The sequence below is a fragment of the Hyalella azteca genome, unplaced genomic scaffold (assembly GCF_000764305.2).
Source record: "Hyalella azteca isolate HAZT.00-mixed unplaced genomic scaffold, Hazt_2.0.2 contig12774, whole genome shotgun sequence".
Taxonomy (NCBI): Eukaryota; Metazoa; Arthropoda; class Malacostraca; order Amphipoda; family Hyalellidae; genus Hyalella; species Hyalella azteca.
This window is the reverse complement of record NW_025942721.1, coordinates 123651-139675: the sequence shown is the minus strand read 5'-3', so window position 1 is coordinate 139675 and position 16025 is coordinate 123651. Positions and strand designations below refer to the sequence as shown.

Here is a 16025-nt window from a genome sequence, read left to right as displayed (position 1 = left end):
CTAAACTTATCGCATTTGCTTAATTTGGAGTAAAAGCCATGCTTGAACTCAGTTACTCTTACATGCAGAAGTTACGTTAGAACAACGCATAGAATATCAGTAACTCGGTAAATTAACGTAACAACATATGTATCATGCCCATGCGCAGGACGTCTGGTAATCACAAACAACGGTTGGAACAATTCACTTGCCACGAATTTTATTTGAAGTGCGTTTGAATAATTTTTATACTGAACAATGACCGCTCGAATTCTCGCTTGATAATAGATTGACGCTGGACGCGCAACGAACTTTCAATCCTTTGAACATTTACAAATTAAGTTACCACCTGCAGCGGAACGGCTGCTCGGTTCGTGAACAAGGTTCGCACACCCTGTACGACGATGGCTAGTGTGTACAGTGTATACACCCACCGTAATCCCGATCACGTGTGTTTGAAAACCGTGTTCGCGAAGTGTACTCGGCCGGTGTATATAAGCCTTTATGTCGTCACTAGATACGAGCGGCACGTCGCACGACAGGCGCATGCAGCCCCACGTATCTCGTGCCGCACGACAGGCGCATGCAGTCCCACGTATCTCGTGCCGCACGACAGGCGCATGCAGCCCCACGTATCTCGCGCCCCACGACAGGCGCATGCATCCCACGTATCTCATGCCGCACGACAGGCGCATGCAGCCCCACGTATCTCGTGCCCACGACAGGTGCTAACAAGCGCGCCCCGGTGATGGCGATAAGCGGACTTCGCGTGATCGATGGAGCGCAGCGCTCGGCAGAATCAGAGGAGCTGACCGCAGAAACAAGGCCGATACAACGGCCGATAACGGCTGAGAAAGTTGGGACTCACGCTACGATCTCAAATGTTCTATACATAGTCACACGCACATGTATATGAAAAATTAAGGTTTCTATATTTTTATACTTAAGCGGCGATCTACATCCAGAGCAAATACAATTTAAAAGATGTAGTATATAATTGTATATAACTAGTATTATACAGGTATACCATTCAAAAGTAGAACGACAGCTAGTCGTCGTTACATTTTTAGAATCAAATATAAAATTACAAAAGTTAAAATTTAACGGCCTCTCGATCGTGCCTCTAAATTGACGACCTTTAAGTAAAGCATTGAAAGCTGCTTGTGGTCTCAGATGGTAAATAAAAGTAATTTTAAACACAATATTGAGTTCTGCAAAGGACATTCTAGCCGAAAAAAACGCAAGTGAAAGCAACGAAAACGTAAAATTATCAGCTTCGAAAAGGCGTTTAAACATGCAAAAAATGTTTATAAAAAATCGTATCGCTTATAAATCAGCTTGCTAATCAATGTTGCAGCTCATAATACGTAAAACCGTATTGCGTGGGTAGAAAAAGAGAGACGTTTCAGTACCCTTTCTTCCTGAAGTTCAGTGCGGTGTTGCAGCAGATGAGTGGCAAGAGTATAGACTTCACTGATTTTTAAAATGCATTGACCATAAATTTGAATTTTACATAATCGTCTACCGTTGAATTCGAATTTAAAATCATACTTGTGCAAAAGTGCTGTTCTCCAAGTGACAGATTAGACCTTTACCCAAGCGCAAGGAGCAAGTGACAAGTGTATTGAAACGTAAATTGGACAAAAAGCTTTCACGCCGTTTTAGCAAGCATGCAATTTGATGAGAAGCGTGTGAGTAAATTGAAAGGCGTTGTGAATTTTGCGAGCTCTATGCTTCATGCCACAGGTGCGCCCAGGAGTACCTCGTCTGGGCGGACCTTGAGTGGCAGTCCAGCCAATGGCTGTGCCAGGGCATCAGATGCCAGATCTTATAACTATTGCTTCGTTTATTGTGATTTATAGGCACTGCAACATCAATTGAGATTCTCCAGAATCTAGAGAGCATCAAACGGAAACGAGGAGCATTATTTCATTCAAAGTAACATACCATGTACGTATGTAGCACTCGGTGGTTAGGGTTAGACAGACAAATCTGTTTGTAATGGACTAATCAGTTAATTTCTGATACTTCAATTTTACATAAAATTACTTCACAGCATTTTCAATCATATATAAGTGAGAAAAACCTCCTAAAGTTTAATGGTATAATTCTACATCTATACAAAGTTCCAGATGCTAAGCGGAGAGGTGAACAAGAGGCATGGTAACACTCACCTGCGATGCCTGCCTAAGCTATATAAGCTCTGGACTGAACCTTCTCTGGCTCAGAAGGCCGCACCTCATGCTGGACATTGCCTGTGCACCGATGAGCTCCAGCTACCAGCTCATTCGAAGTGTATCCTAAAACTTGAACCATTAATATCCTACATTAGGCAGCTGATGCAATACTGACCTCAAAAAGACAATTCCGCCTACCGGAATTGCCTCGTTATCTTTGCTATACCATATTATAGTTTAGAAAAAAATAATCATAACATAACTCATCTTTTCTCCTCAGATTAAACTTGCCTATAATTGATTTCAATGGTATTGATAGCAAACTGTCAGCAGATGAAGATGGACAAGGTCAAGATCTCAATTTATTAACAGTGTACATAACGCTTCCCGTATCTCATGATGCTCTCGCAATGAAACAAAACCCACAGGCGGCGAAAAGGCCTAAACTGTAGATCTAAACAACTCAATCTAGAATGGGGGACGAGTTAAAATAATGCTGTTTAAGAAATGATAATTAGCTCGGGCAATGGGCATCTATCAGAGCGCCTATGGGGCCTGATTTATTAGGGGCACGCGATACAATCGCGTTAATGCGAAGCCGAAGCCTCGAATCGCGCTAATTAGCAATAAGGTCGAGCGGGTCGTAAAAACAAGTCTAATTAGGCTCATTACTTCACTGCTTTAGAAAAGTAGGACAACATGACGAGTCGCTGGATAATTGTTATCTGTATGAAAGTATTTTAAATCAGATAAGAGGATGATCGAGAAGCTTATCGGAAGGATCGTTTAACCACAGTAGCGGGAGCAAATACTTGGATCTCTGCCATTGGTTTTTCTTCAACAGCAATCGTAGCGAACATTCAGCCTCAACATATTCGAGTTACATACAACGATTCGTGTTTGTCAAAACCGAGACGCTTCAGAATCCAAGCAAAGAAATTTTACACTGTGGTACCCAAGTATTTTACTTAGGTACTCTTCCTTTCTTAAAACACCGAGAAGCGGTGAGGTGAATCTAGATTGACTTGTTGGGTACCACGGAAACCTTAACACATGACATGCATCAAGTCGACAGCATTCATGGTCAGAATAACAAATGCATTAGAATGACTAGAAATTAATAATCATCTAAAACCATATCTACAACTGAAATGAGGTAAGGTATAAAAAACACAAAATCAAGTTTTATTCATTTATTCGGGGAGCTCAAAAGACTGCGTACGCTCATTTTGTACAATTGTTATTTTATTCATCTTATTTCTAGTATAAGTATTTTTCACCTCCACGATTAGTGCGCGGAGTTTACGAACAACTGTACAAGGAATTAGTAGCGTAACTGAGGAACGCACAATACCACCTACATGACAATACATCATAAAGGACCTCATCACACAGTCAATGGTGACCAAATCGGCCTAGTAGACAAGATACTTTGGCACAAGTCTTCACACTTCGACTACACTGCTCATCAGACTCCACACTTCGACTCACGATTGAGCACGACTCAATCGTACTGACACTATAGTGAGCACGATTGTCAGAGATGCGCTAAAAAAGATCAAGCTTTGTAATCTGAGACTTGGCTACAAGAGTGACTCTCTCACCAGTGACTGTGTGATATAGTGACTTATGTCACGAGTCCATCAAAATAAGGCAACAAACAACAGGTAAGATGGCACTAGAGAATTCATTGGCTTGATCAGGACGTTCGAATACCAGCACATCAACTGAGTCGGGTCCCCTTCACGTACGATCATCGATCATCTCGAACGAAGATTTTGATGCACGATTATCCCATTCAAGGACCTTTTTCATTATCGATCAGTTACTTGCATGGATTTCGTCGGCCACATGACAAACTCGATTATTTAGAGGCTATCAGAGTAAGAAAAGAACACACACGATTAAATAAGCAGAAAAGTGTCTGCATCAATCGTCCGTTTTCAATAGCACGATATTGTCACAAATTTAATATTAAATCTTTACATTCAGCTATTTACGCGAGTCAAAAGTACAATTAAACCTGAGGAAACTCTTGCCCTCGTCTAGCATGGAAATGTACTGATCAACAGCGTTAACAAATGGGCATAAAAGTTACCCCAACAACTCAATATTTATCCGTTATAATTATATAAAAAAAAACATTCGAAACGAAACATATGAACAAAAATCAGAATCATTGGAATCACACAATACTCATACAAACGAGGTTGCTATTGCAGAAAACAATACGAGCAGAAAATTCTAACTAACCATCTCATCTACAACGATGAACGAGATCGAGCAATCGGAGAACACCATTCATATGGCGCTTTTACTAGATATAAAAACAATATAAACACGCACTAACACTCTAAAAATATCTGGACGGATGTGATCATATGGATAGAATTATCTCAATTAATATTTAAACAATAAATAAGCTATATGAACCTACGCGTATTATTACAACACCACACGACATTCGTATGCTACGGTCTGCATGCGTGAGATATATGGATTAGAATTGAGACAGAATTCAATGGCACATCAGGTTGACACACCAACACGTCAGAGACCTCGGACTATACAAACACAGCGACACAATTTTCACGAGTGAGCCTGATTATGCAAGTGCTTCACTATATGTAGCGACTTTCACTGAATGGAATGTCAAATGTTTTACTCGAAGTACAACTTCCCATGACATAGACGTTCTAGGAAACAAGGGATTTCCCGAAAAATAGAAGAAAAATGTTTAGAATAAACAAGTTTTTTCAAAGTTTCAACTAAAAGTTACTCATAACTATAAAATTTCACTTTTATCACAAATCTTAGTGGAATAATAAATTGCAATGCGGAATGTCTTAGAGGCCTTGATACCGATGAAAGATGAACGGAAAGTTAGCACCAACCGAAAGTCGTTCGCATGGCACTACAAAAATATCTAACCTTGAATGGCACTCCAGCATCAGAAGCAATCATCAGCAATCTTCAATATCGAAGGTATTAATTGCAGGACTAGGTAAATTCTTAATGGTTTGCACCCTCGGTAAATTGGTGCCAGACACTCAGCATTACTCGCGAGAAATGTTCGTTGTTCTGTAACTACTAGTCGACGCGGGACACGAGTTCAGAAGCATCGGAGAAACGAGTACCTTGAGAATTTCTTGGTACGCAGAGACTATAAGGAACTAAATATAAAATTGAAAAGTTAAAAATGATCGATTGAAACATTCTGTTCATTTTCACTCAAGAAGAAGTTCAATTTAAAATAAATTGGCCGAGGAAAGCAAGATCATGCAATAGCAGGTCGCTAAATAACTTCTTGTATTACTCGGAATTATAATTTACAAAACCCTCCAACTGAATCGAGACCAATGATTTCCAGTTTAGCGAGACCATTCCACCGAAAGGCCTTGAACGAATGAATAAACCCTTATGGGGAAACTATGCATAATTTTCCAATAATATCGAACAATTATTATTGTTACGGTGATCATCTTAGGAACTGTAAGCTGGCACAGCAAGGTGGCTGAAGTTACTCTATACGAGCTGATGTATAATTAATTAACTAATTAACTCCTAGAAGCATTATGATACCAGCGTCATCGGACGCGGCAATCGCTGCAAGCTGCAAGCTTTAACGTAATTGCATCACAGTTCTAACTGCATTAACTTCGAAATTTAGTAAATCTACGGAATCAAAAGAAAAGGCAGGGGCTTTATAAACTATTCGAATTAAAATCGCTCAATATCAAACACAGACAACTTTTTCCATCCGTGCATATATAATAATAGTCAGAATGAAATTCGAACATTACTACAAATTTTACATCATCGAATCATGAGGGAGGCAAGTAGCAAATTGCTTTTTTATGTAAACCCTCTTGAAAAAGGGAATTCATCAGCAAAAGACGCTCTATGCAATGAAGACTTCAATGAAATCTCGTGACGAATCACAAATTGTTCTTGACGGGAAAACGCCCTAGGACGGCCTTCCTTGTTAAAACTCCTGATCGCTTATCGCTGTACACCGAATGCTGAACTGTCAGCTGACGGTGATTCGTGGATGATTTCTCAACGGGTAAAGAAAACGCATTCTGTGGCCAGAGAACCCGAGAGGAGGTTCTGCCACGACACCAGGCTCATTACTCACTGGATGATGGCGGTAGTGCTCACGGAACACAGCCCACGTGAACGATTCCTCAGACCAGTTCTGATAGTTCGAGAAGACGTTCAGCACGACGCAGTTATAGCTACGGCAACGCAAGTTTCTGATAAAGCCTATAACCACTGAAAACCTCGGCCAGAAGCTTCACAGGCTACTAAACTACTCGGCAATTAAGGTTGCGATAAAGCTGGCTTTTCTTAGGGAAGCTGGCTTATAAGGAAGCTGGCTTTTCTTAGGGAAGCTGGCTTATAAGGAAGCTGGCTTTTCTTAGGGAAGCTGGCTTATAAGGAAGCTGGTTTTTCTTAGGGAAGCTGGCTTATAAGAAAGCTGGCTTATAAGGAAGCTGGCTATTCTTAGGGAAGCCTGCAGTCGTGAAGGTTACGTGCATGCATTGTGAAAATCAAAGTTTTCAGTGAAGCGATGAGGGTTACGCGCACTAATCAACGACTCTCAACAGTTGAGTCAAAGTTCCCCCACACAATTTACCAATTACTTGAGAAAGCACAATTTTTATGATTCGCCGTATGAATGTCACAAATTGACGAGTTTATAGTGCAAAATTTATCGAGTTTTCTAACACACTTTAAGCTCGCAGGAGCTAAAACATTAACAAATCCTAATTGTACTCACATGAGGAACATCGTATTTCCTAGTATGTACATGATGATTCCTGCATGAATTCAACTAGCACCAAATATAAACTGGTGAGTTTGTAACGTGTTAACGACAGTATTTCACTAAAGCTGCCACTTCGAGTACAAGTAAGTGTAATAATTTCAACTAAAATGAACGTCACTTTTTACGAACTTGGTTTTCGACATCAAAGATGTTTCATTAGAGCTTTCTTCACATGAATCTTGCGTTTACTGCAACATTATGAACCTGTATTTAAAAATGAAATCAAAGTTTTGAAGCGATTTTTTAATCGATTCCTCGACACAGGAATTAAATTGCAGCCATAAAGAAGGTAAATGCGGGCAATCTAACGACATTAATCTCAGCCCGTCGGACAACAACTCATAATCGACCCCAGTTTCCGGGCTAATGTTTAAGGTCACACACAAGATCAAGTTTAGTACTGTACAAAACATAATTTGTTAAAGGCTAGGCACAGTTTGGCACATGAAACTGACGTCATACCCTACTACAAATATAACGCGATCATAGGTAGGGACTAAACGTACGATAGCCGCCCCTAAGTCGCATAGAATTTGTGCTAGAATAAAAAGTGCAGCCTAGCGAGCACCACGAGAGCATAGCGCTGATTAGGAGAATCTAATACATGTATGTACAAGGCGGCGGAGAAGCACCGCCGGCAAATGCCATGTTATACGAGGTCAACATCGACCTACTGGTTTTTCTTTTTTTTCCCTCTGCGGCCGCAAGAGAAAGTGCAGCATAAGTCGGTGAAATAAACACATCAGTTTACTGAGGGACCTAAAATTGAAGTACATAAAGATATAAGATGTTGGAGCGACGAGAAGTTAGAAGTATGTCGGGCTGAGCAGATTACAGAGCGCTCTAAGATGTACACTATCATTGTGGTCTAAGGTGCTGGCAACGGCGGCTGTTAGATTTCGTATGTAAACTTTTAGGCTTTGTTATGGTAAATGTGAGCACAGCCATTTCAATTGCAATTATAAAAATGCGTAAATTTTGGCCTTAAAAAATTAAACATTGTTGCGCGCTTAGAGCATTTCCTGGGTCTTACACGATAATGAAGAAAATGTCGCATGTTGGCAACTTGAGTGAAAACGAAACTTTTTCAAATTTCCTTTTGAGAATATCAAAAGGTATATAACGAATAGAAAACACACGACAGACACGACACTCACTCACCGGCATCTGGAAGAAAGTTCTCTTGAGATCCCCGACGAAATTCGCCAACGGCACTCACCTACAACTCGAGCGGAGATCCTCAACGAAGAGCACAACAAAGCAACACGCAAGCCACCAGAAAATATATTTTTAAAGAAATATGCAATAAATTTTGGATCTAGCATTCGGAAAAAGTCCAGTTAGCGTGACAATGGCCCTAACTCGTGCATTGCTGGTAGCTCTAGTAATACGGAGATCAGAGAAAACGTGTCCGCATTGGCAGTCAAAAGCGACTAAATGTTCTCAACTGTGCAAACAAAAAACAAGCAATGATCATGTGATAGCAAGCAATCTAAGGACGATGCAAGTGCAAATAAATCATCAGGAGCAGGAAAAAAATGCTAATGAATAAAAATTGCATTACAAGAACCGGTCCACAAAAAGGGAAATACGGGGAAAAATTTACCACGATCAAGAAAACCACAAAAACAACATGAATGTTCACGAATATTGTAAAAATAACTTATGGAAACAGAAACCTCAAACTTACTGAGCCCAAACATATTCTTAACTAAAACGAATGAAAATTAACATACAAAATCAACTGTTTCCTACAAAACTTTGAAAATTTACTATAAAAACAAACACATTACTACAAAAAATTTGCAGTCAATCGCTGTTAGTTTGCACACAAATAACAGCTATTAAATTGAAAGATATCATGTTTATGGCATTGATATTCCGGAAAATTTAATTCACATTACTTCCATGTTGCTGAGTTGTCTTAATTAATGTATATTGTTATGCGAGTTGATCTTCAAATATTCGTTTTTTTTTACTTGAAAACACTCGCATACTCGCGTGATTTTCAACATAAAAGAGCAGTGAGAACAGTTATTTAACACATCACGCATTATGATTTCATACATTCAATTGATTCAAAATTTAGCTTGTATTGAATATTCATATCTATAAGCCAAAAAATAATAACTCAGTGAAACAAAGTAAACAATGAGTTGCAGTAAACTATCACAGAACAATTTGATCAATCTGTGACAAACCCTTGTTTACATTTTACATCAACAGGCAAAATTTTAAAATTGAAAATAATGAACCGGACGCAATATCAAATTGTGAGCCCAAAGACAGGGTTCAATAGCAATTGATTAGTCTAGTCGAAACACAGGAATTAGCTTCTTATACAAACCAGTAACTATTTTTATTCAACAATTACAAATTCTCGAAGTTTCAGTTTAGATAAATTAATAGCACAGGTAAAACCATCACGTAGATTTATCAAACAATATGCATGATAGATGACATAATTAACTAAGTTAAACGGCTCAATACACCACGTTTAAAAAGCAAAGGGGACGACATCAGTTTTTTGGAGAAACTAATTTTTCGTTTAACTCGCTCATGAATGAGACTTTTAACTGAAAATGTCGGTATGCTCCAAAAAGTCGGAACGAACACGACACGTCTAATTGAATATATATTGCACAAGAAGCAGTTTATTACACGTAAAATAGGGCAAAATAAGATCAAAAGCATGTCACTCGCACAACGAAACAAGGTTGCAAAGCAACGTCAATTAGAAAAAATTATTAACGAATAACACCACACTCGATTGCATTTAATTGAAATAACTTAGTGCTGCACTCTACGAGAGCAAGCGAGTAATGATGTACCCATATGTTGAAAAAAATAGAGTCTCAATGAAGGAGTACGAAAAATCAATTTGCAGGTGGAAATTCAAATAAATTAAAACAAAAAATAAATACTTAGAAAAACAGTACAAACAAACTTACATTTGATGTACAAAATTTCTACAAGATTTGTATTACCGAAATTGCACAACCCGAATATTGTCATTTCTCAGATAGAGTGTATTATTTAAAAAAAGTAAAATATGCTAGGTAACTTTAAACCTATAACACGTTAGGTCACAGGTAAAGAACGTTACTAGAAGCGAACTAACTTTCTCATTGATAATGATCACAAATCTTTCTTAACGTGGCAGAAAATAGAGCTTACGATTCTGAATCTACCTGGTTTCAATGAAACTTTAACCAAATTTTGTTTATATTAGAAATAGATTTTTAAAAAATCTGTTTAAATTAACAGATACTACCAAAATAAAAAATAAAAAAGATTTCATAAAGCCATCGAGTTCATAGTTTTCCGTATACGTTGGGATCATAACGAGAAGTGCAACACAGCAATGCAAAAGAAACAAGTAAGCAGATACGTTGAATATAGCCATAAGGGCAGAGTAGTTTCAAGAAGAAGATTTATCCAGCAAGCTAGTGCTAAACAAAATACAGATTCAGGCAGTCTATCCCTAAAAAAATTCACAAAAATACAAAGCCAAACAGTTTAAATCGTCGCACAACGTCACTCAAGAAGCTGCTAATTTTATGGTAGATATCAGCCTGTTCACATCACTCCAGAGCATTTCTTCAGATGTCTTACGAGCATTCATCAAACAATTTAACGATGCCATGCGATTTATTTATTATCAAGACGAGTATATAATTGTTATTTCCATATGGAATGTTCATTACGAAAAAATGGTAATAATTGGTAGGAATAATCAAGGGAGTGTAGCAGCAGTGAACTGTATTAGCTCGACTTCATTTACTCCGGAATGAACAAGCTGATATCTCTTCAACCAACAATAAAATGGTGCACACAAACAAATAAGCTAAACAGATCATACAGGTGCGCTAGAGAAACGTAAAAGGACCCGAAATAATCGTGCGGGATGTTTGTGGTGAAATAGGCGTTTGTTATGTATGTAAACATGAGGGAGAAAAAAGGCGCCTCAGCAAAGATTGAGGTGTTTCCTGGAATCTTTTTTTAATTGAGACGCCTTCAAAAATAATTGCTAAGGCAATGATGATTTTTTTCCAATTTTATGAAAGATTGTGTAGAATGTTTTTGGTGAGGGAAACTAGGAAGCTTTCAGAATGTGATGCTGATTAAAGAAACAAACATTGGAGGAAGCGATATGCTTTTGGAAAAACGTAAATTTCAACATATTTTATGAAGAACAAACACAAAGAAAATGATAAGTAAAATCACCATAATTTCATAGTAAACGCATTGAGGAAATATAGTGAATGGCATTCTATTTGTTTTTTTTTATTCCGGTGTAATTTGCGAAGTAACCTAAGAGATGGTATAAATTTTGTGGAATGTACTCAGATTCGCAGGCGATACTCACAAGATTATAAGTGACGCCAGTTAAGTTAATGAGAGTTACTTGAGAATACGAGTTTGATGAGTTATTGCGGGTAACCGTACTTGACGCCTAATTCATAACAAACTTTACAAGATCTAATACAGTTCCCAGAGACTCTTAGAAACACCGGCGCATTGAGAAGGGACTTAATCAAGAATAGCTTAACATTCAAGCGACTAAGTCAATTCAAGGTTGAAGGCAAAATCTACGACAAAGTTCTACCGTGAGTGAGCTGGGATATGATGGTGACCTGAATGGTGATGCAGGCCTGGATAAGGTGATGTGGGGGATGGTGTGCCCATAGGTGAGTGTGGTGGCAAGGGTGAATGAGGCGGTAGCGGAGTTTGTGAAGTGAGGTGCGACGAGTGCTGGTGCAGTGAACCTACACCACCACTTGAGTGGTCGTTGTGATTTGAGATTTGTGCAGTTAAGTGATGATGATGAGCCATGTGGTGTGAACCAGGAGGTGTGAGGTGAGGGGAAGGAGCCCCAAGGTGTGGGGTAGGAGGTGCGTGCGGGTGCTGACCGTAGTGCTGGTGGTGGTGCCCTTGTAGGGCGGCAACCGCCGCGGCAGCAGCGGCCGCGTGGTGCGATGGCGATGCCATAGAGGTAGCTACCTGCGACTGGTGCATAGACACAGCGTTGATGGGAGACGCTGCGGCCGATGCGTTGGCTGCTACCGAGTACATCATCTGTCGTACCTTAGAGTTGTCGTCGTCTGGTACGGCATAGGTGAGCTCTGTCTCCTCGTAGCCTGTAGCGGACATGCGTTGGTCGTGGTGATGGTACTGGTGGGATGATGGTGGATCAGGACTGTTAAGGCAGGATTGTATCAGAGCTTTGCCAGCCTCACTAGTGATCATGGGCTGAAGTTTGCGTGTGGCGAAGGTGTACACGTGGCCGGTCTCGCTTGCCACCAGTAGCATGACTTGTGTGCCCGTCAGTGTAGACAATTCATAGGCCTGCAGCAAAAAAAAAAAATACGTACATTAATAACTAAATAATAATTAAGTGAATCGTTCTTATTTCTAAGTGTTTTTGTTTCTGTTGCAATATGAATACTTGGTAGAAAGTACAAGAGGAGCCTTTGGCATCAAAAAAAGCAAGCACTTTAAGTCAAGTGGGCGAAACTGTTTTAAATTGGTACTGTAAAATTCCACTCTGCCGGATGTATGGAATGAATAGTGAATAACTTGAACATAACACCGAAGTAGAATTAATAACACTGATTTTAGTATTATTTTAAAAATGCGATGCTTGTCAGCACATGAGCAAAGAGCTGCTTTACAAGTGTATATAGCAAAACTGTTTCAAACATAACAAATAAAATGACACCGCTCCTATTTTGGCTCAACGTTAGTAATATTTTTCTAAAACTTTGAACCGTAATGAAGAATGACTAACAGAAAAATATTCAAAGAATTAGAGGAAACCGAAAATTCAGTCAATTTAAAAAATTCAAAATTACACATAAACACCGCGGAAAATTCAAATTTCTTCGATGCAACCATCGAATCTACTAAAAAATGTAAATCATTATAACAACCAAAACACATGAGTGATATTCCCATTATTTGAGGTAAAATAAATTGCATGTATGTATATGTGGTCGCATTCACTGCAAAGTGTCGAGGTATCAAGCCGCCTAAAAGTGAACTATCGAATTGCAGTCAATCTTAAATCAATTATGCTTTCGATAAACTCGAATTTTCTGAGGGAATTTTCATGAATGACCGTGCAAGGCTGCTGCGCTCTCACTATATTGCAGACTTGGCCCATTGACGCGCCGTGCTTGAACGGCTCATGATGCACCATAAAAGAGCAAGGAACCTGTTCCCTGTATTAAGAGTCTTACGTACAATCGACGTGGCAGAATAAGGAAGTCCCTGCAGCTCCATAGTGTGTATACCAATTGCGACCTCGCACTAGACCGCAAGTTCCCTAATATAGCAATACACTTCACACGCTTTTTTGGGAAGCTTGGATCAATTTCATAGCCATATTCTCCTCTAATTTGAAAAATAAAAGTTTTTGAGCGTATACATATATTCTTATTCTGAGTGTTTTCGACAAGCAGAATAAAATATTTGAGTGATTTCAGCCTACAAGAGAAATGCAACATTTTTCACAAGACTTAAGCGTTTATGTCCATCGGCGAGTCGAAATTAAATAAAATAATTACAGTAAGATTGAAATAGTCGTTATTAAAAACGATCGAAGCGTAAATTCGCGGATTCATAATTCGCTTTCAAAACTATAATGAATCAAAAAATATACTTCCATAGCGAGCTCTTTTAGTCATTTGCAGATGAGGGAACTAATACAATCACAAGAACAGGACTGCACTACAACCTGGGGAGAAATGCGCCAGGGAATTATAAAAATTACTATCCATCCCTAGCTACAGGATCGACGACTAGCAGCTATGCAGTCAAACATGTAGCACCAGGCGGGGAGTGCGAAGGCTAACGCGTACGTTAAATTGCCAAGATCTCGCTAGTGGCGCGGTCTTGCATTAGATATCAACAAAGAACAACTGTCGGTCTTGTTGCAGAAACTCGAAAAGAGTAAGGAATTGCATGACGAACAGTCTGAATTCTCTGAGATCGAGCGACAGATTTGATAGGCATAATGGTGAATATAAAGCAGTGTGATTTGGTAAAAAGATTAAATAGAATTTACATTGTTGTTGTCCGGTGGATTGACTTGATTGTTAAAAATGTTTAAATTGTACTATATCGCATTTTACATGGTCGTGAAATATTTTATATTTCATATTTCTTAACATCGTGTTCAGAAACAATGTAACTAATACGACATTGACACATTCATTATACCACAATGTACGTCAAAACAAGGAAACTTATTTTTTGATTAGCACAAATAAATTGATTAAATTAAATCATAACAAAGCACGCATCAAGCAGGCACGAACATAGCAATGCTGGAATGTCGGTTTATTCAGGGATAGGTACCAGAGAGCGGCACGACACCCGTAAGGTGATATTACTGTTCAATTTGCAGTGCAGGATGCAATGATATATACTACTGTTGCTGGCTGCAACAGTAATGTTAATAAAAAATGTTAATTTGTTATGTTTGACTTGGAGACAAATTGCTAATGAATTAATACTTAGTCCAATTGAAATCTTGAAGTGTTGCAACCTTCATTCTTTCAAGTACAATCTTAATCCCTCCTATTTATATGGTACCGTATGTCAGATATGTGGTACATCAATAAATGGAACGACAGTGAACAACAAATACACCACGCGTATGCTATTTACAGCACTCGCAACGTCAAGTTAACAGGCACGTGCAAATAACAAATCATTTTAGCGATTGGGTAAAATAACGCGTCCACAATCCACAATTACAACCATTTTCTCTCAGTTAAACATGTCCTATGAGACATAAACCCTTAACGATGAAGACGTAAAAATTAAATATTAAGTTACAGCGCAATTGCGGGAATATATGAATAAGGTTTTTATTATTTGTTTTCTCTTGCATCGTATTAATTATGCTCGGATCCTCAAATTAAGTTAATATTTTTAATTAATCCGTCAACTAATTTCCGAAGAATACATGAATTTTCTTATATTTTGTAGTACAATATACAAGACTTAAGAATTGCAAGAAAGTCCCTATGATTCAACACAAGGACGACAACAAAATCCTTCAAGTGCAAAAGAATAAATCAGAACATCCGTCAGAATCTGAACATACATAATGTAAATAAATAATAAATCATAACATCTGATGTTCAATGACATCACCAGCACAGAGCGCTTGTTATCACTGCTTGAGTACCGGCTAGCACATACCTGCAGAGGTCTCTATAAGTCTTCCTTCTGATCACGACCAAAATAGACCCCCAAATGATAGTGGTGATAATTAATCATTCTTATCTTGTTGATAGAACGAGCGCTATATAGACTGATTTCCCGACTTACGTAATCTGAAACTCATCTTTGCGAACGATGATCATATCCTAACTACCGGACCAAAACGGAGGCTAACTAGCGGGCAGTCCGCATAGCCTATCCATGTTCACCAATTCTGTTTGTGAGCACAGATATATATTAGGCAGCGTGGCCAAGGAAAGTCAGTAGATAATTTTACTTGGTTTCTATCAGAATAATCGGAAGAGGAAAACGTGATACTAGAATGCAGCCAGCAAAGTGAAAATAAGAGCGTCATTTGTCCAATCGAACGTTTCTTCGGAGTTGTTTCCAACGAGCATTTTTACTGCAATTGTGTCACGTCGTAACCACTGTAGGAAATTCAAACATTTTATAGCAATTTTAATGGCATTAAGAGCACCATAACAATATATTAAAATCCGTTAAATAGAATATGACCCCATTAAAAATATGAAAATTTTTTTACTAAACATGCAACTGCAGTGGCATCGATTTATTCTGCAGTGTATATAGGTATAGACAATTACACAGTCTGGTTATAATACAGCAATGAAATAAGATCTAAATACAGTTTAAACGATGTTTACAGCAAAGCTCGTTGTTATAACTGCAGATATATGGACATCGGCCGTTCAGAATTCAAATTTTTTGGCAGGGCGCTTGATATTCTGAACAAACGACAATAATAATAATCATCAAAGCAGCGGGCGAAATAGAAAAAAAAT

The 16025-nt window shown here is 38.6% G+C and overlaps 1 protein-coding gene across 1 annotated transcript in view; it reads right to left on the bottom strand.

Annotated features, from left to right (window-relative positions):
* The window catches only part of LOC108675030, a 154261-nt gene that overhangs the window by 135238 nt on the left and 2998 nt on the right, over window positions 1-16025 (bottom strand). Inside the window, exon 2 of the mRNA XM_047883381.1 lies at window positions 12076-12336. Coding sequence (XP_047739337.1) covers window positions 12076-12336 — 261 coding nt within the window. The remainder of the gene's footprint in view (window positions 1-12075; window positions 12337-16025) is intronic.